Below are 27,894 nucleotides of genomic sequence, written 5' to 3' on the forward strand. Positions count from 1 at the left end.
TGCCCGCTTGTGCACCAAATAAAACCACAAGAGCACAACAAATCCAAAAAAGAACACCACTATCGCTCAACACGGTTCTGTTACAAGTCACCATGTGATATTTTGTTGGTAAAACTTAATAAAACTAAAGCTATGGGGGGTGAGGTTACAAATGTAGTAGTTGAGGTTGCAGTTTCTTGCTAATTAAAGATAAGTGAAAATTTCAATGACTAATGTGTGCTGCATCTTTTTCCTGCCAACAAATCAATCCTTTGGTCCAGAAGTTCTGTCTTTTCTTTTGGTCTATATCAATATACATAGCAATACCGTAGACAGGCTTGCTTAATCTTGCTTTATAAACCAACAACACTCCTTTAGAGATGATTCTTAACTGAGATGGTAATGCACGTAAAGATGCCAAGGCTTTGAGTGACTTCATCTTCCCTCTAAGTGGCCTCTACGGAGTAGCACAGTGTTCAGTCAATTTCGTATTTCTGTAACGGAGAGACAACTTCATCTGAGTTGCATGTTATCTTCGCGAGCTCTCGTCATAAGGAACACAGTTTCCTTAACTACCCATTGACAATCAGTTTACAAGTTTGTCTTCTTCCAATAAAAGATGAATTATAGACCTCATAACCTCATTATCAGCAAGTGTTCTAGTCTGCAAAACAGAACAAACAATAGATATGTTAGACACTTGCACGTTCAAACATGTCAGGAAGATTGCAATGGGGAAAGTGATATTCAAAAAAAAAACTTAATGCCTTCTAAACCAAAAAAAAAAAAGTACAAGTAGATAGTACAGTAAAAGCATATGAAGGGCTCTTCCCCAACTAAAGATAACAAATATTACTATTAATCATTAGAGGATAATTATTTGTACTGGTAGTGGCATCCAACCAGTATCATAATCTTCCCTAAAAGGTATTAACGGTTTTCTGCCAGTAAAAAGTGACCTCTAACATATCTATGTTTCGACTTGCAAAAAGATCTTTACTTTTTCATACTCGACTTCAAAAGCTATTTTATTTAAAAGACAACTCGAAGTTAAAAAGAGAATTGATAACTCAACCAGTTTCAATCAGTAATTTTACTTGCGGTAAGCACGTGTTCTAACATTTAAGTTTAATCCGAAATTCAGGTCCGGAATTTTCACAAATTTTTAAATAATAATTATATATGGGCACAAAAATAGAAGAGGTAGCTAACTGGATGATGACAGAAAACTAGACAATTTAGCATGTAATAACATGAGAGAGCAAATTATATATATATATTTATATATATATATAGAGAGAGAGAGAGAGAGAGATTTTAAGTTATATGGACTCCATAAAACTTTATAATATATATATAAACCCGACTTCTCTTTCCTTACTGAAAACGAGATCCTGAGGGACTATTTGATAGTAAAAGAACTTATAAGCATATTGTGAATTTTACAATAATTAACATGTAGATGAACCACGATCATCTTACACATTGATGGTCTAATATATAGGCATGACCGTAGTGCTAAAATTCTACACAAATATCTTTAACTCTTTTCTTTTCTAATGCTTATGGTAGTTTAGAACCTGTAATATCTAGATGCTGCTACAGTGCTACTGGGAATTTAGTTGGCAGCTCTAAATATTTTCAGAAGTATATTAAAGATTTCTATAGATCTGATCTTCCTTGCATTGCATATTACCAGGCAGGCATTAGGCTTGTGACCAAGCAACTTTTTAGACCCATTGCCTGAACTGGGATGACCTATAACTTACCCCTCGTCCAATCATATAAAACCTTTTCTAGAATGCTTTCCGTTTTATCTATGCATCCTTCCTCATGTGTAATGCATGTCACTTGCATATTAATTAATATTCACAAATGTTCTTTTCTTCTAATCGTATATTTTGTGAATGCGAGATTGCACCGCGTAGTTTTTTCCTTGATCAAATGAATATGTAACTAGCCTACCTGTGGTTTTCCAATTAGCTCTTTCAAAATGGAATGAAGTGTTGCACGGAGTTCTTTGAAGAGAACAGCAGTTTGTGCTGGTGCCTTCAATTTTAGCCATCCATCTATAGTGACCAATCCAGTCTGCAAAGGAAAAAAAAAAAAGAATCGTTAACTCTCTCTGCACCGGAGAAGTGTCAAATTTAGCAAATACCCATCAAAAGTCAGAAATCAGTTCATGCAATCAAAAACTACTAGTAATCCTAGAAAAGCGCATTTATGTACACACAGAACACAATTGTCGATAGAAAATTAGACATGATAGAAACAGAGGTCTACTGAAACACTGGAATTGCGAAACAGTCCTGATGACAACAAAATAAATTCTCTATTCAAGATGATCAATATAGTATTTACTTACAAGTGGGAAGTGACATAAGAGAGAAAAAACAGGATTGTTATTGCAATTTATTTGTAAGTGTCAAAACGGCATGAAATAGTGAAACGCTGTCCTAAAAGTAAATTGTTTTTTAAGTCGGTCTCACCCATAATGCACCCACACAACAATATTCCCCGAAAAAATTTGTACTTCATAAATCTTAAACCATAATATCGATATGTTAAATTTCAAGGACATCCTTATTATTCAATCTTGCCAAACATTTTTGTCATCATTAACCTAGCTAAGAGAAGTTAGCAAAATTCCACTTTACATATTCAGAAATCAGAACTTTTACAATTTTTTGTACACTTCAACCAAGTGAAATACCTCATATGAGAAGAATCTATGACGCGAAATGCACACAAGGCATTTTATAAGTTGTTAATATATTAAGGTCCCTGGAAGACTTATCTTCCACACCCAAATCCATACAGTAGGTATAAGGAAAAATTACATGAATCTGACAATATTTAAATAATCAAGTTTTAATTGTTGATTCAGTAATCAGTATCTTACATAATATACTTATTTCTTAACATTTTATGTTGTGTTCCAGTCCCCATTTCCAAAAAAGGACAGTGCCCATGTGTCCCTAAATTTCAGAAAATCCATGTCCAATACTTAGATATGTAAGGTATTAGACACTCTATACCTGAGTGTGAGCAATTAATTGTAGGTGATCAGAAAGAATGAGACTACTTGAGAACCATTATTTGTTGTCACAGCGCTCGACTAGTCGCGACTAGTCGTCGACTAGTCGGTTTGAGAAATTCGACTGGAGAGCTCGACTTGCGAATTGTCAACCGGTCGACTAGTGCAAAATCCAATCAAAATTTAAAATGAGAAAAAATTAAAAAAAAAAAATTAAAAACCTACTAAACATCAGCAACAATCAATGTGTTAATTTCAGCTTATATATCTTTATATGAGTGTGTTTATGTATGTATAAATTGATTAAAACTGAATATACATGTATAATCTGTTTATATGTTTTTATAGTCAGCTTATCTATGCGAGTATATAGAAGGGAAAAAAGATATGTTTGTATTTATCATATCTATTTTGTTGATTGATATACATAGGAGTACGAGAATGTTGGAAATTTGTTGTGGGAAACCACATATATAAGATATATATTATTTAATTAATTATTATTAATTAGTACGACTATTCGACTAGTCGACAAGCTGGACCCCCATCGACTCGACTCGACTTATCGACTTGACAACCATGGAACCATATCAATTATAATAATATGCTCATAATAAATAGTAATCAAACATGCGATAATTAAACCTACACTAGCACCTGAGCAGTGTGGCTGCAAAGATTTACCTGGTGTTGTACATTTATAGAACCACCAAATAGCAGGATAGAGTAAGGAGAGATGATGGTAGTATCTCGCAAAAAAACCCTATTAGTTTCAACCTGACAAATGAATGGGGGAGAAATAGAAAAACGTTAAAACACCATAGAAATAACTGCATATGCGACACAGTTTTAAAATATATACCAAGATGCTACACAACTTAAATTAAAATGTGACCTACACCTCTCTACCCACCCACGTGATTCTAAAGACAGTCAACAAGCTATGCATGAAATCAGATGATCTGCCAAGAATCAAGATCTATGCATGAAATTACTTGGTCTGCCAACAATGAAGATCATGGACCTAAGCTCTGATCCCCAACAGTTTTCAACACAAAAATGCAGCAAAAAGAACTTATGATTTGCACTAGCTCTATGTCAAGTACAAGAAAGATAATGAAGTTTAACCCCAGAACTGAGCAAGGACACGAGAGGTTGCAATTGCACCTCCTTCTGACCAAAGAAATAATTTCCTTGTATATATGGAATTTGGAATTTACCTCTCTATAGTGTTTAAATGATTTAACTTTTTTAGAAAGGATAAATGGACTAAATAACAAAAAATGTACAACAAACCTCACAGCTTGATAGTAATCAAGCCGTTGCCCATCAAAAAATTTGAACATTAACAACCAACAAGAGGCCCAATATGCCTAAAACAAAGTTTGGTTTTATAGAATCAGTAGTACTTGATTTATTGACAAAGTGCAAACCTTTTCAAGGAAGACAAGGAAGGGGTACTGGAAACCCCTTGAGTTACCATTGATAGAAGAAGGGTGTATATGCACTTCTCTCTTCCCATCGTACCAGACAGGTCTACCATGTGAGGATGAACCAACAGAGTGTTTAAGATTCCCTAGAGCTGTCACAGCAATGCCTTCTTCCATGGCAGCGACATTGGGATATAAACCTGCACACAGTATTGCCTGTACCATCCGAACATTATTAATTCTTAGACGAGGCTTTTAACCTAATTACAATAAATACGTGTCATAGACGTTCCCAATTTTATGTATCAACCAACGAAAAATCGGGCCCAATTTAAATTAGTACATATGGAGAAACAATAGGTTGAATCTTTTATAAAGCAAGGAAACCAAGGAAGAACTACAATAAAAATAAAGAAGGATAACACCTGAAAATAAATATCAGAGGAAAGAATAAAAGAAATCATGAATCCTCACTATCTTGAGCACAGTTTTATTTGTTATTAAAATTAGCCAGGAAACCTAAACCAGCAGAACAAAATGCTAAGGAAAAAATCTGGGAAAAGAGATTTAACAGAACAGACTGACAGACTACGTTCAAGAATGCATTAATAATTTAAGTTCGATATACAAGCCAACTAGATAATCAAGAAAATATTACGATAGAAGTATGCTCAATTTTAGTTGAAAGTACTCAAGAAGTTAAAGCAATTGCATTTAAAGATTTTAGCTTCAAACGTCAATGGATACTTACCCTCACAACTGAAAAATGATTAGAATTCATATTAAAGGATTCCGACATATCAGAAAACCAACTGTCAAGTACATCTTTCCTCGTCCCATTCATCTGATAAAGGAAAGAAAAAGAAAGGCATTACTCAAAACTGTTAAAAGAAAATGGAGATAAGATAAGACAGACTCGCACTTAGAAAGATAAAGACCTTGAATTGTATATATGAAGAAGTGGGATCATGGATGACAGGTTCATGGTTGAAAAAATAATGTGAGATTTCTTAAAATTGCGGTCCTCGGTCAATAAGAGCACCCACTTAGCAAAGTCAGAGAATCATACTGCTTATTTAGCAAAAAATAATATTAAAATAATCGCAATATTAATCCGACTATCCAAGCACAGGGATAGCAATAATAACTCCTAGGAAGATCGCAAATACTAACTCTGATGTCAATAGCTAATAACCTATTATTAAATTTTGCTCTCCAAATACTAATCAACTCATCTATTTTTCTGCTAAGAAGCACAAGTATCTTATAGTTATAGGCTTTGATTATTTTATGTCCAACTATTGCTTGCATGACATAGTTATGTATAAAAAAATTGTTTATAAACTACTATGAAACTTTATATATTGATATTAAGACTATAAAATTTGTGGTACAGGTGAATCTTGAAAATCTTACTTTGTACATAGACATTTTGTTAAAATTTCAGAGGTAACAGATACTCTAGCAAACTATGCAAGAATCAAGATAACAGCAATAAAGACAAAAGTTATATAAGAAGAACCTGATAAGTTTTCGGAAGACTGATAAGACCAATATCCGCGAGCAAGGTTCCAAACTGAATCCGCATGTCCCTGAAAATGCACAGGTCCCAATAAGAATATTTTAAGACGCTTATGATAATAAAGACACCTGTGTGTGTATATATAATTATATTATATTTATATATATAAGCTATTAGTTATATATATACATATAAGTAGTTTTCCCACGGCAGATCTTTTACTACAGCTTTTTTCAATCTCTAAAATCCGCATTAGTACGTAGAAACTCTCATTTTCATCCTAATCCTAAGTACCTAAATTTAATGCAAAATAAACAGAATGATTCACTGACAGTGTGAGCTTACTAACTCAAGATAGCACAACTTACAAGCCAAAGATAATTCCAAACTAGAGATTTTGAAATTTCATAACAAGTCAACAATCAGATAAAAACTCACTCATCAGGTAAATAAAACAAAAAGGTTTCTATGAAAAGAAGCAAACCTTATCATGTACATAACTGAACTGCTTAAGAAGTATGAACTACAAAACCTTTGTGCAGCTTTTCCTCCACTCTGCAAGGAAAAGGAAAATTAGTGCCAGAAGATATTAACTTTTGCAGCACCTTGTCACAGCACGATATCCTTTTAAAAAATGAATTTAAATATAATCCACCAAGTTCAAGATACTTCTTAGGTGTAGTTAAGTCTTTTCTACTGCCCAAGCAATCCCAACAGGTTAAAGTGAACTACAAAAGTTCTTACATGTAGACAGTAACTGGCTAAGCCAGAGAAAGAGGAATCTGTCAAAGAAAATTGTTTGTTGTAGTCAATAAATTTCACGCCATTGATTGCAAGAACGTATGATTCCAACCTTAACTATATGCTAAAGCCTTTCTAATCAGAAATCAAGATTAAAACAAAACCTCATATTCCCCAAGGTCTCTTCTATATCACCCTCCTGATTGGGGTGACAACCTACTTGCAGCTCACAAATGAAATTTTGTAAACCTACATACTAGAAAAAATGCAACTAAACTGTTACTCAGCTGATGAAAGTACCCATCCATAATTTCAAGTAGTCTTTCATCATCAGCATATAAGTTACTCCAGTGCATATCAATCTTTTTGTTATATCAAACTGGATTTCTTGCTCAAATTGTAGAATATATATTAATTTGGTCCCTAGATTAAAATAAGGGAAGAGACTATATGTATCATCTTTCACAAGCTGAGTAAATCCTAATATTCAGTTTTGCTTGTAAGCATAACTACAGATTTTATTTTTAAGCTTTGTGGCTTTTACATCGTCATTTAAAGACGTATAAACATTTTATAACAAGTACATCACCACTAAATAATTATTTATTTTAAATTATTGCCAATACAATATAAAAAGGAATGGTAACAGAAAAACATGAGTAAAAAGAATAACAAAATAGCAAAATGTATAGATTCTTAATTATATTCTATCCAAAAAAGTATATATACTGTGAGGCCTTAAATAAACACCTATGTTATAATAGAATTTAGATTCACATTTTTATGACCAAACTAGTTGCGAAAAATATAAATTAAACCTTGTCAAATCACTGTACTTTGATTTTTCCCTACTGAGACAAAGGTTTGATTGATATACTTGTCATGATTTTGAACCAATGAAAAAGATGTAAAATGCAAATAAGAAGCAACTAACCTCTCGCAGAATCTTTTCCCACTTTCTATACGCAACCATCATCACCAAATGGTCAGATTGCTTGTTGTTATTATCTGAATCACTTACAACACCTACTTTATCGGTCAAAAGAGCCAACTTTGCTCTCTCAACAGTTTGTCTCTGGAAAGTATATAGAATGATATGGTTAGACTAACTATGTAATTCCAGGAGATAAATAAAGCAAAACATAAGCCTAAAGAAAGGAACCTCGTCTTTTGGATATACAAACGGCGATTTATAGCTCAAAAATGCTGAAATGGAAAGAATTGGCGATAGGCAACCAAATATCCCTCCATATAACATCATCTGCAGTTTTATTGTAGTATTAGACCATAAGCAAACAGCACTAGAAAGTTATAACACTTAATTCAGAAACACTGTGTAAAAGCAAGCACGCACAGTACACTCACATACATATACCTTGCGGCGGGTAACACACGTAGCTTAAGAAACTATGTTTATGCAACGTGTAAGGCTTTATATATGTGGGGGCATGTGTGCGCATGTACGAGTCTGCTTGTATATAAAAGGTCTTTTCAACATCTGATATACTGAATTTATATGTTAACATATCAAGTTATAGGAATTTATACTAAAATCCTATTAGGAATTACATATGATATTTCAGTATCTCTGCCATTAGGGATTTTAGAAGTACATCTGGCTTGTGAAAAACCGGTGTCCAGGTCCACAAGTTGGAGACCTAATTAACCTGTTAATGGTACATATACCAAGAGAGATAACACCATCCCTCAAGTCAATAAAGTGAAATGGCCAAATGAAGTTTTTAATGTTACATCTGCTAATAATATATAAAAAAAATCGGGTTCCATAAACAGCCTTAAAACATTCAGCACCTGCAAGCGGATGTCAATATTTAAAAATATTCAAATGCCTGGAACAATTTGAGAAAGTAGAAATTACTGCAAAATACAAACTGGGAAGGGAAATCAAGTAATCAAGCAAACGTTGGAAAGACCTCATTAACACGGGGAAATAGTAAGGACCAATATAAAATTACCAAACTAAGTAAGCTTAGAAATAAAGAGAACACTCGGAAGATATTGAATAAAGCACAAGGATAGAGTACAAAAGAAGTGGGGAGTGTGAATATTAACTGAGCTTAGTATATAATTGATGAAAAAATACCAAAGAATGATCAAGAATAGAATAGATATACTACTAATAATTCAGTATGACTATGACCTGCATCTTTCACTTTGATTGAGGGATGTTTCACTGAGGTAATTAATTCTACATTATGTGAAGGCTTTAAGATGTAATATTTGTGAAAGCATTAAGTCTTTTAACTTTTTAAGTACTTTTTTCATCCGTATGTTTTTGACCAAGTGTTACGAAGATTGTTGGTTTTGACTTGGAAATCTGGATTGAAATTTTAATTTCAAAAACTTGAAGTATTTTGAGTATTATGAAAAAATATATTTCGAGTTCAAGTCCTTAACGAGCCGAACTCAAACTGTTCACGAACAGCTCGGTTCGTTTACAGCCAGTCAGCCCTATCTACATATAACACTGCGGTCAACAAATTTCAGGAATGAATATTTCTAAACTGTTTACATTCCAAAAAACTCCACCAAACATTAATATCCTACTACTCAAACTTGTCACTTATGATGATAGGATTCACACCTTTCCGATCAATACATCCACCGGGAGTTTAGCCAAATGATGCCCAAGAGGTGTTAATTCTTCATCTCCTTCAATGGCACCAACCTAATCATTATCAAACCAACTGAATCATAACATAAAATTATATTAAGGAAACGAGTATTAAGATATAACAAAGATTAGAAGAACCCTGATTGCCAAGATATGCATGCTTAAATTGTTAATTCATTATTTATTCAACTCAATCGTAGTTAGCAATCGATTGCACAGTTCATATCTATGTCTAAATTAGATTAAAAGGAAAAAAGAATTGTCAAAGGTGAATTCAAAAAATTGATGCAGATATATTTTACTGCAAGTAATAGACATTAATCAGTGGATAAGTTCTGATGAAATATAATATCTATATTTGATTTGGATTCCGCATGGAAATAGAAGACTTTATATATAATTTTATAGAAATATTCTAAAAGAAAAAATTAAAGAAAATTAAAGAAAAATCAAAGGAATGCAACATCCATGTGTTATCAAATGAAACAAGGACTAACTGTGTATAACAGATGAGTTTAAAAATTGTCGTACAACTACATTTCATTAGTTTAAGTATAAACTTCATTGCATTCTAATTTTAAACACCGAAATGTGTTATAGCATAGAAAGGAAGAGTATATCACCTTTGAACTATAAAGGGTCATACAAGTTATCAGTAATATGTAACTCTCTGAGCTGCTATGAAGAATGGGAGGACAACAAGGGCCTCAAAATAAGTTTTGCTTGCTACATGGCTTGGGAAATATCACGGTGTATCCTAATCCACCAAGATTCGAATGACTTAAAAGGATACCACTATATGATAATAAATATAGGTAAAACCAGCATATGGATAAGTTTTGAGCATAACAACATGGAGCTCCTTTATTTTCATCTTTGTTTAATATGCATACATCAACCAAAGTAATTCTCATCAATTAGATTTATCTGGAGACTGTAATCCTTTTCCATAGCACCCAGGAAACTAAGGGTGCACTTATCCACGTAATTTAACTGAATGGGATATACTCCATTGCGCAAGAAAAGTACACATCGACATATGAGAAATCATACATATATGAAAAGGTATATAAGTACAAACAATTTAAAAAAAAAAACTGAAATTATACAATACATAATCTAAAAACCGCAGTATGAATGGTGAAGAGGTATTGCTTTCTTGATATAAGAAAGTTAAAATAAAAGTACCTCATACAACAAAGAAATAGCCGAGGTAATAGCCTCTTCTTTTGGAGGTTCCAAAGCCTAAGTAAATTACAGAGAACAGGAAAGATGTTATACTGACCAGGAAAAGATGCAAGTAAAAGGAAGTTCTAATTCAGAGATCCACACCAGGAAAATTTAAATTACCTCTGACAAAAACAACCTTATGTTACCGAGAGAGAGCAATTTAATCTGTAAACACAATTCTACCAAAGGCATTCGTAGCATCTCGGGTTGCTTGAAAAAAATTCAAACAATAATCATATGGAAAGAATTATTAGTTCAAACTGTCGACTAAAATACATTGGACACTCTACAATAATTTTCTCCGAACAAAACAAATACCTGAAACGGGCGCATAAGATGATCAAATCTGTGACGTGTATACAGGCAATAGCAGCTTCCAGGTTTCACACGTCCAGCTCTTCCTCTTCGTTGTCTTGCATTTGCTTGAGATATCCAATCCTCGACCATGCTAGTCAATTTCTAGTAAAACCAATAAAAACACGAAGATCCAAGGACAGAATTATATTTGTAAGAACTTATTGACATGATTGACTGGAAGAGTTCATCTACCCATATGAGTGGAGAAACACATTACAACATCGTCATCAATTATACCGATTATTCTTGTGCTTAATTGCAATCTTTAAAAGAAACTAAAACCAACCTTCTGTGGATTATAACGATTCTCCTTGTGCTTGCCACAGTCAACCACATATACCACATCATCAATTGTTATACTAGTCTCTGCAATATTTGTTGCAATAATAACCTGGGAGTGTAAACATTGAAAGAAAAAACGATTATTCTCTACAAGTAAGCTTCAAAAATTATGAAAATCAAATAATCCAAGTTGACCATTTAGATAAGTACAATTATACTCTAACGTACACAAAAAAAAACCTCTATAGTTCTTCTTTGAAGAGGAAAAAAAAAGGTCAAACTAATAAGATATTTCCACAATACAAGTAAAGTTTCCACACACCATCCAGTAAAATTCAACAAGATTGGGAAATAAGCGTAAAACAAAAACATAGAAAATTATTTTGTTATTCAAGATAATGCAAGATGTAAACAAATATCTAAAATCTAACATGTACATTATTAATTCTGTTGACGCAAAAAATTCCCAAAAGCAAGGGCAAGACAGAGAGCTATACCTTACGGATGTTATTCGGAGGTCGTGAAAACACCTTTCTTTGGTCTTCAGATGCTATAGACGAATGCAAAGGAAGGATCCACTCTGCAGCCGGTCCACGGAAGCGGTAAGAAACAGCCAGCTTATCATGTAACAAGTTGATTTCTGAAACTCCCTGTAGAGGAGATGCAGTAGCAATTATATATAGATTAGTTAAAACAATACAGTTATCCTTGCTCACACATACAAACCATTAATGAATCTTCTTACCGGTAAAAACACGAGTATGGCTCCTTCAGGAGAAGTTTCATCGATGTGACATACCATATCTTCAAGAAGATCATAATCAATGACATCTTCATTTAATCTTTTCTGTTAAGGATGTCACGAGAAGTAAAAACTCCATCAGTTCATGGATTCACCATATTTTCATTCAAATAGAAGACTGAAGTATGTACCAAATTCTGCCGAGTTTGCTCACTGTATGTCCCGTAAAGTGTTGGTTCGTAATATGGATTTGAAGAATCCTCATAAAGCAAAGCTTCATCACCCCATCCAGATAATACCAAGTTCTTTTTCCCTCTGTGGTTAGTAACAGGAGCACCCTGCAGTTGATGCGAAAAGAAGTCATTTTTTAGCAGAATAAGGGATAACAAGTCCCTAAAATCCGGTCCATAAAAAAGTAAAGTCCCTTCTTAATTCTCAAACTTCTTATGAAGTACCAAAAGATGTATGGCTGTAGCAACATATAAGTACTGAAGGTTTTTTTTAATCCTCCAACTGAAGACCAACACAACAGCTCATGCTTACATGGTTTGGCTAGAACTGCCAACTATAATTTCATCAATGAGAGGCTTAGTATAATCGATACCCTCCAAACAGTGGTGTTAAGTGAGTGATGGATACCTACAACTTGTACATTGAACAATATCTTGCTACTACCAAATCAATGCAGTCATTTAATAGCCATTTCATAAGAAGGAATAACAGGTTAACTCATAGGACCCTCACTTCTTATTTTATCCAAATGTGACTATATTTTAACACTAGAAAACATAAGCAAGTTGCAATAACCACTATGAAGAAATTGGTTAAGGACACAGATATTGAAATCCTTAGGCAAAACCGCAAAAGTCTTCTTCAATCTTTGTGAGGTTTATAGCCACAAACGATGTTGGTCTTGTCTTTGCAGTTTTGATAGCTAAGGTTGTGTTCCTTTGGTTCACTTAAGTTTACTAGTATATGGCTTAGAGGTTGTGATGGTGACATTAACGTTGTCTGGCATAGTAACATCGCCCCCTTTCCACGAGACCCTGTTCATCTATAAATCCTTGCCATAGTGGAGATTAATTGTATAACTAGGCTAGTGTGCAATCCACAAACCATGAGAAATTCTCAATAGTGTCCTGAGGTCTACGTTAGACGGTGCCAACAGTTTGGAGCAGTGCAACTATGGCAAAATTAGATTATATTGAAGAAATTCTTTCATTCATTTACTATTGAACTACTCCCATGGTGACAGAAATTTTTTAGAGGACAGGCGCTCTTTCAAAAGAACTACCACCCGTAAATATTACCCCCTCCGTCCCTCTCAATTCTTCACATTTGGCCATTTGGGTTGAGCACGGAGGTTAAAAAAAGGAGAAGAAAGCAAGTAAAAAGTTTAAAACCCGTTGAACCAATAATATGCACCTTCTGTTTGGATGTGTCATTTCTTATGGAGGCTGGAGAATCAGAAGCAAGACGGTAGCCTAGACTTTCATGGATATCCTCTAAAAAGCAAGCAGACACGGGATGTGTCCGACCTTCGGCAGTGATAACTGGACAGTTACCAAAATATCGTGAGAACATCTGTGAATCAACTGTTGCAGACCTACAGTGAACAAAACATATTTGTAAAATATATCACAAGTATATTATAAATAATAGATAACAATTATTAAAGTCAGGAAATATCCCGACGTATCCATGTTGCAACCATACATAAGAATTACTTTCAATTTTTTTATGCTATCCTTTGATTGCTTCTCAATTAGCTTCTTTAAAACAATCAGTAGAAAGTCACCCTGTTGCACAGAAAATAACAAGTCAACTTCAGTACGTGATCTATTATAACAATTGTACTCCAATACCCAAAACATATGTACTCCCTCCGTTTCAAATTAGTAATCCAGTTTGACTATTTTGTGATCAGATTCACAAATTTTTTTTTTAAATATTAAAATTATACTTTTATGACTCAGAAACTAAAAATATATTTCAAAAGTAGATAACATTTAATATTTGAGGATATAGCTCTTAAATGTTTATCAATTACATAATAAATGTATATTTTAGTCCAAATTTGGTCGATTACACCACGAGAAAGACAAACTGGACTATTAATTTGAAATGGAGGGAGTAATTTTGATACAAAAATAATTGCATAAGTAACGACGAGACAAATATATTCGATGCAAAAGGAGGTTTATACATCAACAATTACCAAAAACTTGGACAGATCTCCTACACTAATTCTGGCAAAACATCAATGGAGACAGATGGACACCTCGCAAGATGTAAGAGACTTGCCTAAATGGCAGTTTGATCTCGCAAGACAAGGAGGTTTATAAATCAACTACCAAGATCCCTGACAGATCTCCGTCTCTATTTCTGAAGATAGAAAAGGCTTAGCATTCCTAGTTTTACCATTAAATATCTACTTTATAAATGAATGCTAATACCTCCTGAATGTTTCCCACCCACAAAAATATTATTATTCCTCACATCTGAGGTGGTTAAGAATTATGTTCAACCCCACCCTACTAATCTCTCATTTTCCGGGCAATTGTATTAAAAACTTGAGTTTCTTTTGGGTTTCCATCTTGGTCAATGAGTAAAATAGTCACAGAATTAAAGTCCAGGCGTAATCGAAGCCCAAGACTCATAGAAGATTCAAAATAATTTGCATTGGGAAAAGTTTCATGTGCATGATCGCTAGGTCAAGGATCATCATGCTGACAATCACAAACCCACATAACCTTAATTTCTACTCTTATAAGACGCAAAAGGTCGATAAATAATTTATGAGAAACAACTTTCTGCTGATTTAGCAAACATTACATTCATTCTCAAGAAAGTCAATAACATGAATACATTTAATTTCTTAATGGTGATATCAAAGTCCAGATCTTTTACTATGCATAAGGAGATTAAATGCCACAAAAACTGAAAAGCATGTAATGTTCTTTTTCACGGGTATATTGAGGTTAAAATGTTAAAACATTACTACTCTTAGTGTTGATGTCCATTCCAATGACACGGCTGCAATCAGGCTCGAAAGGTTTGCGAACATAATATTGAATCAAAATATTACTCACCAATAGAGATCGTTCGTGCACTTCATCAACTATGACATGAGTAAGATCACCCATGTCTTTGTCCCCCTGTAAAACGTATCTGAGTAGATTAGACACTAATAAAATGCCTACTTTAAATATAGATTACTTGAAGTTCCAAAACATCAAATTGATGGACAGCGGATATAGTTATGATGTTTTAATCTTTATCTGTACTATATTTGCAGGAAATTTATGATCAATTGTCGACTTGGAGAGAATACAAGCACGTTATGACAATGAATTCGACTTCAATAACAATTACATCTAAAAATTTGAAGGAGAGAAAAAACAAATAAGGAATAGCTCTTCCATCCTGAAGATAGGGAAAAGATAATAAATCTTTCTTCTAACTGAAGCTTTTAGTCTAAAAAGATGACCAATCAGTTCAAGGAAGTTTGTTTAAGGGGAAAAAGAAGAACAAAGTTCAGATCTTTAGTATGAAATCAAAACAAAAGCCCTTTTAGTGCATCTAGAGAATGAGTAAAGCTCCATTTTATTGGATTATAATCAAAGAACTACAAATTAGTTATCAATATTTATTCAGGAGTAAATTGCACATTGTGTACTCATTGTTTGGGAATGGTGCACTTTGTGTACCTATAGTTTGGAAACTAGCAGAAAGCATGTTGAAGTTACAGAAACCGTGCAAAGTGTGTACTTCCGTCTATTTGTCTTAACTCCGTAAGGGGCATTTTGGTTGCATTTGATGTTGCATTTAAATGCAAAAAATGATGCATTTTTTTGCAATTTTTTAAAAAATGATAGTATTTTTGCAAGAATATTTTTGATCTTGGATATTTTTCAAAAAAACTCTAAATTATAAGCTATATATAACATAAAACAATCATCAGGATTTGACCTTGTCATCAGGATTTGATCATGTTTATGCCTTGATCATGTTTCTACCTTGATGATGCATGATATCATCAGGATTAGACCAATCATCAGGATTTAACCTTGTCATCAGGATTTGATCATGTTTCTGCCTTGATGATGGATCAAATCCTGATGATATCATCAGGATTTGACCAATCATCAGGATTTGACCTTGGCATCAGGATTTGATCATGTTTCTGCCTTATCATGTTTTTGCCTTGATTATGGGTTAAATTTTAATGATATCATCAGGATTTGACCTTGCCATCAGGATTTGATCATGTTTCTGCCTTGATCATGTTTCTGCCTTGATCATGGGTCAAATCCTGGGTGGTGGCCCTAAATGTCATTTTGGGGTTAAAAATGGTTATCACTTCTGAAAATAATGGCCCAAAATGTTACTTCATAACGTTTTTGCTTTTTTTTGACATTTTTTTTACTTTTAGCAAGTAAAACGGTACACTAAACACCATTAAGTCTATTCCTTTTTTTAAAAAAGCTAGACGTGAGATGGTGTTGTGTTTTGGCACCCAAAACACTACATCATGTAGCGTTTTGACCCTAAAACACCACTTTATCTAACATTTTACACATATAATTTTTTAATAAAAATTATTTTTAACCTTAAATAAAAATTATTAATTCCTAAAATACTAAAAAAATTATTTAAATTGTTTCTAAAACCCAAAAGGGGATTGGTCAACCCCTTAATTTTAAAAATTATTAAAATTAAGTTACACTTTTAAATTTAAAATTTACATTTTTGGGTTAGGCCCTAAACCCTAAATCGGTATAATATTTATTAATTTTTTTTTAATATTTCTAAAACCCAAAAGGGGATTGGTGAACCTCAAATGTTAAAAATTGTTAAATTTTGGTATAATCTTAAATTTTAAAAATATTAAATAAAAAAGAAATATTGAAAAAAATAACATTAGGTGATGTTTCCGGACCCCTAAATAATACAACAAAAACAGCTCAAAAAAAAGAAAAAAAATATACGTTAGTTCGTCTAACGTTTTACCATTAAAATGTTAAAAAAAGTAGCAAAACGGTACTTCGTGTACCGTTTTGCCATTTTTCAAAACGTTACACGATACCCCGTTATAAAGTGACATTTTGGGTCATAATTCTGAAAAGTGACAATTTGGACATTTTTTACTGAAATAGTAACGTGACCATTAAAGCAATTACCCTAGCATTATACTTTCAAATTTTATACACTCTTCGATCTCCGTATTACCCATTTCTTTACAGTTTTTTCTCATGCCACATATTTTAACATTATTATAAAATATATTTTCATAATTTAGTTTTTAAATTTTTTTATATAAAAATTTGAATATCATATTTTTATTTATAAGAAAATATAATAAAAAAAAAAAACTAAGACAACTTCATATATAAGATAGTAAAATTTCAAAAACTTCGGGTACACAAAGTGCATCATTTTAAAACTTCAGTTACACAATATGCAAATTACTCTACATATTTTTGATTTGACAAATATGCCCCTGACAGAGTTAAGACAAATAGACGGAAGTACACACTTTGCACGGTTTCTGTAACTTCAGCATGCTTTCTGCTAGTTTCCAAATTATAAGTACACAAAGTGCACCATTCCCAAACTATGGGTACACAATGTGCAATTTACTCTTTATTCAGACAATTGGTGATACGAACGATCATGTATGAGAAAATTATATTACTCACTCAATTTGATCATAGGTCCTACCCGGCGCATGTATTCATCCGAGATTAAAAAACTTGTTTCTTTTATCTTAAAAAGTCAGAGTCATGGAGTCCAAAAAAACAGTCAGGGTCCAAATTTATTCCTCTATAAACAAAATGTCCATTCATAATTAGCCCAAAAAAACGTTCAAATCATAAGCAAATTAAATATAGCTGTATATCAGCAATCACAGTTCAAAGGTTATGCAAGTTCTTTTCTAGGTCAAATCTTATATACTAACATTCTACTTCCATTTATTCCCATTGCTAAAGGTTACGCAATATGTATAAAAGAAAAACATAAAATTCAGATCAAACCTACAGCGAACTTTCTCAGAAGAATGCCAGTTGTACAGAAAAGAAGCTTTGTCCTCTCATTCCTGACAACAATTAAGAAAATTAAATGCAAGTCTAATAAAATTATTCACGATATACTGAATCAATGATGTTATAAATATCTAGATGATGAATAAGAGAGTATATAGAAATTTAAAATAAAATTAAGTGGTACTGAATCTTGGCAGATGATTACTTTGCAATATAGGCTTCTTATTTCACAGCCTTAATTCAAAAAATTCATTTGTGAACAGTACCACTGGAAAGCATACACCGGCTGAGCATTAAAGCAAAGATAGAACAATTTTCAGTTCAACTGCTTAAATTACTTAGTGTAGTCACTCCCAATGAGACTTAAAATAGACTATAGATAGATTCAAGATAGAGAAATAGTTGAAGTTGATTTCTGGTCCTGCATCCTATATTTTCCATATCTCTTGTATTGTGGATACAGGAAAACTTACAAAAACTCCAGAACCATCTTAATGCAGGAGAGAGACAACTTTAATGGCAACTAGTAAATCACATATAAGACAATTTAAATTTCATTCAGGTAGTAACATATGTACATATTTACGAAGACTAATACTAATATTTTATTACAATAACTGAGCCCAGAGTATGAAATATAGAGCATGCAACATTGATGTTATTCCTTATGGCTGTTATTTAGATCACCAGGGAATCAGGGGAGTGGACTTGCAACATTGACGTTATCTATGCTAAGCTTTTAGCTTATAAGCTTGTCTGGCCACCAGCTTATAAGCTCAACCATACAGGCTCTAGATGACGCTAAATTCTTTGGCAGAAAACATCGGCAACTGCCAAAGTGCTTACCAGGATAATGAGAATAAGATAGATTGATGCCTTTCTAAAGTCCGCACTGAATCAATTTCAAAATCTAGCCAATTATACTGCAAACCCTAGTATGTGCATTATTAGGTGTACTTACTAACACTACCTTTTAGATCTAACAGCAACGCTATCCAGCTTCTTTGATTTGGGTTTAAGAAAAATATTGTATCAACAACAGTATTCAGTGATAACCTAGTAATATATCTAATTTTTTTGCTGAAGGAACTTCCCAAAACCTCATTTGCCAGTTTTTGAATCAAAGGTATGTCCCGACAACATGCCCTTGGAATATTGCAAGTCCTGGCAGTCTAATGATTGATGCCTAGTATAGATTATTATAAAACAGCAACCATAAGTTTTATAATATCTACATACACAGCAAATATTAAATTATGAGCAATTTTTTAATCATTCAGTGAGTCCATCTAGACAGAGAACAGTGTGAACTTGCCACAGGGAGTTTTACATAGTGCATGAATGCTCATTAAAGTAATCACTTTAATCAGTAAATAAAGTAAGTGACCACCTAGCACTATCCAAACGAACTTGGTAGCCAACTAAAGAATCACTAGAACCAGGAGATGATTCGCATCGCTCATCAGCAACTCTTTCAGCAACAGATATAGCCTTCAAAACAATATAGCATTTCGTATTAGCTACACAACATAGCTATCAACTTACGCACTTGTAAACAGGCTTGCAAACTGAGAGCATGAAAAGAGCTCTATAGCCTCTCATCCAGTCCATAAATTTATGGTTTCAATTACAAGTTATCTCAAACTACAACACAAGAATCCAATGCAAGAAAATAAGCGGAAACATATACTTGTCATGAAAAAAGTGAATCACGAGAAGGAAGACTATCATTATCTTAAAAAACCATGCAAGACCGAAAAAACAATTGTCACATAGTCTTTAAAACATAAGAGTAGTTGCACTTAACTCGACATTGGGCGAAATAACAAATCATATCCCAATAACATGTGACACATTATGATATGAAGTTGTAACAGAAGGATAAGTGGCAAAGGAGTAATATTGATGCAACTAATTACTATGTGTTCTTCAAGGAATAGCAACGCATATCAACCAGATACTTTCAGGCCTTGGAGAATACTAATGGAGGTCTGGTGCTGAAAACATTTCAAGTGCCTCTTCATCAGACAGATGTCAACTGGAGTTCAAATTGCTTAGCCAAACAAGAGCCTAAGAAAATCACGTCAGTAGAAAGATCACTTATATTTACATCACTGTGTTTTAAGAAACTTAACCTTATTTCAGCTGCACTGCCAATACAAACAATCAATTTGGACTACACCTTCATTAGTTATTAAAAAAATGTGAGTACATACATGCGCATCATGCCAAGAAAACTTCACTCATCACAAAAAATGGTTACTTGTAGCAGATCAAATAAAAATTCAGACAAAACATACAAGAAGATCTGATGATACTAAACAGATTGATAGCCATATATCAGCAACCAACACACAAATAGCTATGTCTTTTTTCGTATTCTAACAGCTTAATTATGTGTGTGCATAATAAAGAATAAATAGTTGTCCTGACCGCTATTCTTCTTGGCTGAGTGCATATAATGTTACAAATTCCACCCCGTCCAGCTTCAATCATGTCATCTAAGATATATTGTGGAACCTGCATATAAGAGTAACTCAGATTTAACAGTTTAATAACATTCAAAATCGCAAATAATATTGTCCTTCAATAATGGAACTCAGTCAACTGACGCAATAGAACAATTAGAGAAAAGAGTTACAAGAATAAAGTACAGAGTACATATATTAAATGTGAATGATTGTTTTAACCTGTGTAGTTTTTCCACAACCCGTCTCCCCGCAAACAACAAGAACATTGTTCTCCTTCAACAGATGCAGTATATCATCCTTCAGCTCAGCAATAGGAAGTTTAGATCTGGATTCTAACATGGCCTATATGTAAAAAAACACATTCATTCATGGAATGGGGCATACAAATAGTGAGTCTATGAAAAAAATAGAAGAATCCACTTAAAAAGTAAATTTTATCTCAAATCATTAGTATATTTAATTCTGAAGCCTAATTATGACATGATAACTATTCAACCAGACACACTTACAATAACACACTTTTAACCTAACACACACTTTCTTATAAACGGACACACCTATACCTAAATACCTAAATACCTACAAACTTGCAGACACAAGCTGACATACACTACATGCTATAAACTACTTGACACCTTCTACCTCTAAACTAAACACTTTTTCATAAAGTTTTAAACCTAACACGCATACACGTGCATAAATAAAGAAAACATATACATAATTGTTTGTGTCATATTTATAGCAAAAGGATAACATGAAAATAGTGATCTATCGATATTCTTTTCACGAATTAAGTTTTTGCGAGGTTTTGGAAATCATTTTGAACTAGATTTCTTGAAGTCAAAGTGTCCAATTTCTGTATGAAGCGACTCAGATCCCATACTCACACCCACACGGGTATGAGGGCAAAATTGAAGAGTTCAGATGGCATAGACATTATGTTTTTAGAATGTAACTCTAAACTTCCACACAAAACTTATTAGCACACTAAGATTTTGTATAAAATAATACACCTTTTTTAGTTAGAAATGCAAAACAAATTATTTGTAAGCTCAGGCACCTTTTAAATTTTATAAATGAATAATTGTACAATCACTACTATATCATTTTAGTTTTACCAACATACTTAAATTGCGAAATTATAAATTTGTATTTTAAAAAGTCCACCTAAACTTGATAACTATTACATCTTTATATTTTGGAAAGTCTAATATTGAACGTCTTAATCTTGTGTAAAATTTAAACTTTTAATAATCATTATTTCCAAAAAATTTGTGGACACATTTATTGGAAGTAATAACTACTGTGCATAGAAAACTGAACAAAGGAAATATATTTGTAATAAAATTCAAAGTAAAGTATTTTTTTTTACTTTTCATCAGTTTTTCAACATCATCTACGCTGATCAGAATAAATAACATATTTCAACAAAAAGTTATAGTTTTCAAATAGGAATTATACATTTTTTTAGTTGGAGATACAACACTTTCTTCCAACAATTATTATTAACTAAATGTTTTTTTCTAAAACTGAACCTTCAACAATTAATTTTCCTGCCATAAGGTTTTAACTTTGTGTTTTGTAAAGTTTACCTACTAACACCCAAAACCTTAAAACTTTCAATTAAACCTGCTAACTTTAATGCAAAATAAAAAAAAATGTAATAAATTAAAAGTATTACATTTTCATTAGTCTTAGGGTTGTAGTACAAATTAAAATTTTAAAATCCCATTTACATGTAACCAAATCCAATATCATTAAAAAAATATTTTTAAAGATCAATGTTCCAAGTGCTAGATTTTATACCCAAATTATTATTACTTAAAAACGTATTTAGATACAATTTAAAAAAATATTATTCGAAAACAACTTTCTAGTCGAGTATATATATTATTTAGTCTACATATTTATCGATATTAATGACAGTTAATTTATAATCAATAATGTTTTCTACTTGCAACCAAAAATATTTACCTCGACAACAAGGATATTTCAAAAGTAAAATTAAAAATATCATAATATAATATTTGACTAATACAAATATATAAAATATAAAGTATTATTACTTAGCAAAATAAATGACTAGGTAGTAAAATTGAATTTTTAAAACATACTAGCCTGGGAGAAGTCGGGGCAAACAAGTACTAGTATGCTTTCACCAAAGAAATCCAAGATATTCAAACATCAATTATTAACCGTCCAAATATTTTTGGTACTTGCAAGATAAATTTAGCATGAAATTTAGGAAGAGTCCAAATATGGATATGAACACATTACTTCTCTACAACAGGTGTCCCTTTTTTTTTTATTACAACTTATACCAGAAATTTTATGCTGCTGGAAACGAGGTATAACTGCAATATTTTCTATAGCTTGAGAAGATTTCTGAAATTCAATAGGATATTGACAATAAGAAGAGAGGTGGAAGTTAAAGCCACTATCTAACGCAGGTATTTTCCCTCTAGACAAATTGATTAATAAATGGATCCGGATAACAAAGAAACCAACCTTGTATCTTTCTGTTTTCTTTTTGTTCTCTTGTTTCTGTGTAAGATATGAACTCTCTGCCTCTATTTGTTTGAATCCTGCAAAATACACATCAATATAGATTCATTAGGCAAGAACACTTCCACGCCATTCCCAAAACAAAAAGAGATACGAAAAGTAAACAACTGTAACTACATGGTATCAATTTTAAATTTCCCCAAACAGCATGCAAGAATATTATGTACAATCAGCATCAAAGAAAATGACAATTTCGTCTCGACACCGAGATACCTTAACGATAATTATATATTAAGGTACTGGTAGCCCTCTCGTCAATTAAATTCCTTCAGAATAAATTTATAATCCGACTTCCAATGCAACATATAAGAAGACACTCTTCTATCATTGAAGTGAAGGTCGAAAGGTCAATGAACGTACTTCTAGCCTTTGGATCAGCAGTAACAGAAACTGGATTTCCATTTTCTCTCTCAGGTTTCTGGCACATTTCCTCAAGAGGGATATTTACATGTTCAGAAGCTGGAACGGCATCAGTTATGTCGACATTCAACAATGAATCTACAAACCCAGCCCTTCGGTCTGCTTCTTTGTCATCTACAATTTCTGAGGATTCCCCTAAGAAGGTATGAAGAATAACACGAGTATTAAGCAAACAGATTCGATATTAGTAATTTACAAGTGAAATATAAAGACAGACATCTTATTATGCAATAGTTTTGTAGCTGAAGTAACAATGATAGAGTGTGTCAGAATACATAGTTTCATTTTATGTCCATTAATTAATTCCTAACGTCAAAATTTTGAGATAGCACACCTTCAATCCACTGTAAAACAAATGAAGCATATGGATCCGTAATTGTTAGGTGAATAGGGAGGTCAGGAAACAGGCGAAAAAGAGCAAACGCTGCAACTGCATTCTGTGCATCCTTCAATACGTAAAATAACACCAGTGAGTTATGAGTAGCAATAGGACAATATTCAGTATATGTCAACTGAAACATAGCAAACAAGTCATACCTCAGCAGTTTCAAAAGTTTCCATCTGAGTAGGTAGCTGATAGGTAACTAGTCCTCCAGCCTTTCTGCTCTTACCTCTGCCACTAGCTTTGCGCAGTACATTGACAGTGTATTTAGGTCCATGGCCTTTACCAAGCAATTTGTTGTATTTGGGTGCTTCCCACCCTAATTTTTGACAAAATTGTTGCAGAATAGCCTTGGGAATCTTTTGTGGGTCTCCCTGCACAGATAGACCACACCAGCAAGTTGACGAAAATCAGTAAAACTGAATATAGCTTATATGGTTAAATGAAGCAAAAGACTCTACAAAGTAACAGAACATTATATATCATTGATTAATGCTTAATAAGACCCAAGAGCGCGAGAATGGTAAAAATGAAATAAGGCTACGTCGAGTAAGATATGACCATGCAAGACCCCAGATTTCAATTGGATTAGCCAACTCCATTAAAAACCTGACCAAATCGGATCAATTATAACTCTTACATCCAGCCAGCATAAGATTGTCCATTAAAAAATGGATGAAATAAAATGGAATCAAGAATGATAATGCTAGAAGACAACCAGCATGTAAGCTCCGATTAAGAGTCTACAACCCCAAAACTTTAATAATGCAAGTACCATCAGAAAAACACATTGCAAACAAATCCAACCTTTTTCCAGATGCCCTCTAATTTCTCCAAATTCTTCCCAGAGGATAGTTCTTTCAACTTTTCTTTTTTTTGGAGTTTCACTACTTCTGAAGGAATCACATCGTTTGATGAGGCATCTTCAAAGAGAAAATTACCTAGCTCTACATCTCCTGATTCATCTTCCAAAGCACCTTTACCATGACTAAGACTGTCTTCAGAAAACACTTTTGATATATTGCTCTTATCAACACTCTGAACAGCACTTGACTCCGCTACATCTTCTGCGTTGCATGGATTGTTATCATGAAGATGCTCGTAAGTCGGTAAATCGCTAGTGTGTTCAGACTCCTGGTGGTAAGTAGTTTCATACACAGAGGACAAGAGATCATCAGATAGTCCTGCTCATTGCAATATACTCAATATGTTAGTGTTATGAATCAGCAAAGTACAAGAATAGAAATGCATGCAATTTAACCTAGTTTTTACCTAAAGCAGATATTTCTTGCTTGAGCTTGCGAATAATTTGGCCTGCTTCTTCCTGGCCTTTTTTGTCTCCTCTTTGTTTGGCGTATAGAGCCTCTAACCGTGCATTGTGATATTCTTTGACAATAGAATCAGGATCAGACCTTGATTTTGAAACCTGTCAGCATAGATATGCAAAACATACTAAGACCGAAGAAGAAAATGGCATTTATAGACTCATCATACATTAAACAAAAATGAGAGCTATAGTGAAAAATAAAAAAGAGGAATGATTCAAGTTATTCAAGTTCAACAGCCTTGCTTATGAGGATATATTTTATCACTAAATTTGGTCGGAAATCACTGGAATGTAAAAGGATGAAATTGTAAGTGAAGCATGGTTGTCATGTCAATGAGTCGAGGCGAGTCGACGGACCTCCCACTAGTCGACTAGTTGTTGACTAGTCGTAGATTAGTCGACAAAAAAATAATATTTTATAAATTAAAAATACAATATATATATATACACACACACGCATATGTTTAGTCGACCAGGTGACCGAAATATCGACATTCAGCCAGTCGACATCCAATCACCGCTTAGTCGACTAGTCGCGACTAGTTGACCGACTAGTCGACCGACATGACAACCATGAAGTGAAGTCACTTACATGTGCACAAAGTGATGAAATTGTAGGTGATATCACTAATTCGGGACAGCGGCAAACATGTGCACAAAGTGATGTCACTGTGTCGGAAGGTGTTCTGGGATGAAAAATTTACCAAAAAGTGAACATCAGTCAGTACCTGATCCGTGGAAACCTTGTCAATCTCCCCAGCTTCCCAGGTTTCATATTCATCCTGCAGTTGGTAAAATAAGAACTCTGAACAGCACCTAAACCAAATTATGATTTATTACTTCAACAAGCTACTAAAATTTAACTGCAAAATAGACATCATGGTTGCCTAGAATACACATACAATGACAGGTTGAGGCGGGGAATTAATTAATTTAACCAAAAACTTTAAAATACATCCACTTTTCCGTCTAATAACACAACTAAACATCTATGTTATATGCATAATGATGTGTTAATGTGTTTAATCAATAAGATCTAAAAAAAATCAAGGCTTGGTTTCTCTGCTCTTTATAAAAATGGTCATAATATCCTGCCTTTAGCAGACTTGATATCATTATAACCTTCCATCTACGGTACACAGTAACTAGGCCTATAGATACTTTTTTAGCATCTAAAGATGACTGTAGGTATCTTTGAAGAAGAATATTAGTTTAGATGCATTACAAATATAGACTTTAGGGATGAGAGTTTTATAAACAATTAACAACTAGGAAAATCAACTTTTTGAGTTTAGAAATAAGACATTTTAATTTTTTTACAGAACCTCCTCTTGTTGCTGAACATATTGACGGATCCAATCTGCTTGAGACGGTTGTAATGTATCTAAAGCGTCAGTCTCCCGATTGGCCTTAACTTGGATAGAAACCTTTGACATTTCATCTTTAGTATCAAGTGATGAGTCCACGGAAGGTTTCCAGTCTTCCTGTGCAATCGATAGTATGCCAACAGAACCTGCATTTTTAATTGGATACAACATTATATAGATATCTAACTTCTACTTAAAAGGAAAAATTCCATCTAAATACTCAAATGTCCAGCACATACAATAAAAAAAATACCTTCATTCGCGTGTAAAGAAGTGCCACTGGAAAATTTGGAAGGAAGCTCACTGCCATCCAAATTCAAGCATAACCAATCTAAAGCAGCCTCGAACGTAGTGTTTTCCTTCTCAACACAAACAATTAAAAACTTAATACAGGTTATATTTTCGAATACTACATTACTGTAAACAAACAAAAATTTGGAAAAATAACATCCCAGAAGAAAATCGATAGCATTTCCAGTTTATTCCTTTAACGTTCCTATCAAACCTAGTAATATGCCATTCTCTAAATCAAATTAGTAAAGTCCCTCTCGTTGCCCAGTAATTACTTAAATAACAGTTCAATACTGGTAATACCTCGAGCTTGATAGAATATAGCTACAATAATTTTTATTCTTTAAGTTGCTCTGTAATTAACTTAACACATAAATTGCTCATCGAACTGCTTCATTCGGAAAACGACAACAACTTATAACACAAACTAAATAGTGAATACAATTCGGACAAATTAATAAACTCGAAACCTAAATAACATTTCATTTAATCAATCCACAACAAACAATTACACATACAAAGAATGAGTAAAAAGTGACCTTAAGAGCAGAGAGAGCTTGTTCAATCTGGTGATCAGTGAAACCTTCGCACGACAACTTCTCGTAAATTGTTCGAAGCTTCTTCGCTTTCTGAGCTTTAGAGAGAGAATCGTCAGCCTGAGAAGGAGTGGAGCGGCCGGAATTGAGGAGCAGACGCCGGAGACGAGTCTCGTTCTCGGAGGAGATTTGAAGTTTGGGACCTGAAGAAGAAGAAGAATTAGATGATTTTGTAGATTGTGATGATGACTTGTGTTTCTGCTGTTGTTTCTTCTTCGGTGCCATTTTTGAGTGTGTTATACGTACAGAGTTTTTGTATGTATACGTATGGAGATGCTTACAAGTTACAACAGTTCAGAGAAGAGTTTGGGCCTTGTTCAGAATTAACTGGGCTGACTCTATGTAGTTTCAGGCTGATTCGGCAATTCTGAATGAAAAAGATAAAGATACCTGAATTCAGAATAAGTAATGTTTCATAAATAAATTTTATAAAAGTCTGAATGATGTCAATTTAATAAAATTACAGTTTTAAC

The 27,894-nt window shown here is 33.3% G+C and overlaps 1 protein-coding gene across 3 annotated transcripts; it reads right to left on the bottom strand.

Annotated features, from left to right (window-relative positions):
* Positions 1–34: 34 nt before the first annotated feature.
* LOC141666141 (DExH-box ATP-dependent RNA helicase DExH7, chloroplastic) lies at positions 35–27,778 on the bottom strand. 3 transcript variants are annotated; one of them, XM_074472139.1, is made up of 34 exons: positions 27,365–27,777; positions 26,788–26,893; positions 26,493–26,680; positions 25,896–25,949; positions 25,113–25,266; positions 24,648–25,024; positions 23,996–24,214; positions 23,793–23,904; positions 23,399–23,593; positions 22,982–23,058; positions 20,693–20,815; positions 20,436–20,522; positions 19,393–19,493; positions 17,998–18,055; positions 15,048–15,113; positions 13,672–13,754; positions 13,381–13,561; positions 12,147–12,293; positions 11,959–12,060; positions 11,711–11,863; positions 11,218–11,322; positions 10,893–11,033; positions 10,695–10,784; positions 10,533–10,589; positions 9,315–9,398; positions 7,872–7,970; positions 7,644–7,784; positions 6,453–6,523; positions 5,969–6,038; positions 5,198–5,290; positions 4,450–4,662; positions 3,701–3,793; positions 1,945–2,067; positions 35–643 (listed from the first exon to the last, which is right to left on the bottom strand). In XM_074472139.1, exons 1-34 carry the CDS (start codon positions 27,644–27,646, stop codon positions 566–568), a joined length of 4,323 nt encoding a protein of 1,440 aa, XP_074328240.1. In that variant the 5' UTR covers positions 27,647–27,777; the 3' UTR covers positions 35–565. The 3 variants fall into 3 exon arrangements, with proteins under 3 accessions (XP_074328240.1, XP_074328241.1, XP_074328247.1); XM_074472140.1 differs by lacking the exons at positions 26,788–26,893; positions 27,365–27,777 and having other exon boundaries at positions 25,896–25,983; positions 26,493–26,660; XM_074472146.1 differs by lacking the exons at positions 35–643; positions 1,945–2,067; positions 3,701–3,793; positions 4,450–4,662; positions 5,198–5,290 and adding an exon at positions 5,403–5,514 and having other exon boundaries at positions 27,365–27,778.
* Between the last annotated feature and the right edge of the window lie 116 nt (positions 27,779–27,894).

The sequence above is a fragment of the Apium graveolens genome, chromosome 1, assembly GCF_009905375.1.
Source record: "Apium graveolens cultivar Ventura chromosome 1, ASM990537v1, whole genome shotgun sequence".
In the NCBI taxonomy this organism is placed as follows: domain Eukaryota; kingdom Viridiplantae; phylum Streptophyta; class Magnoliopsida; order Apiales; family Apiaceae; genus Apium; species Apium graveolens.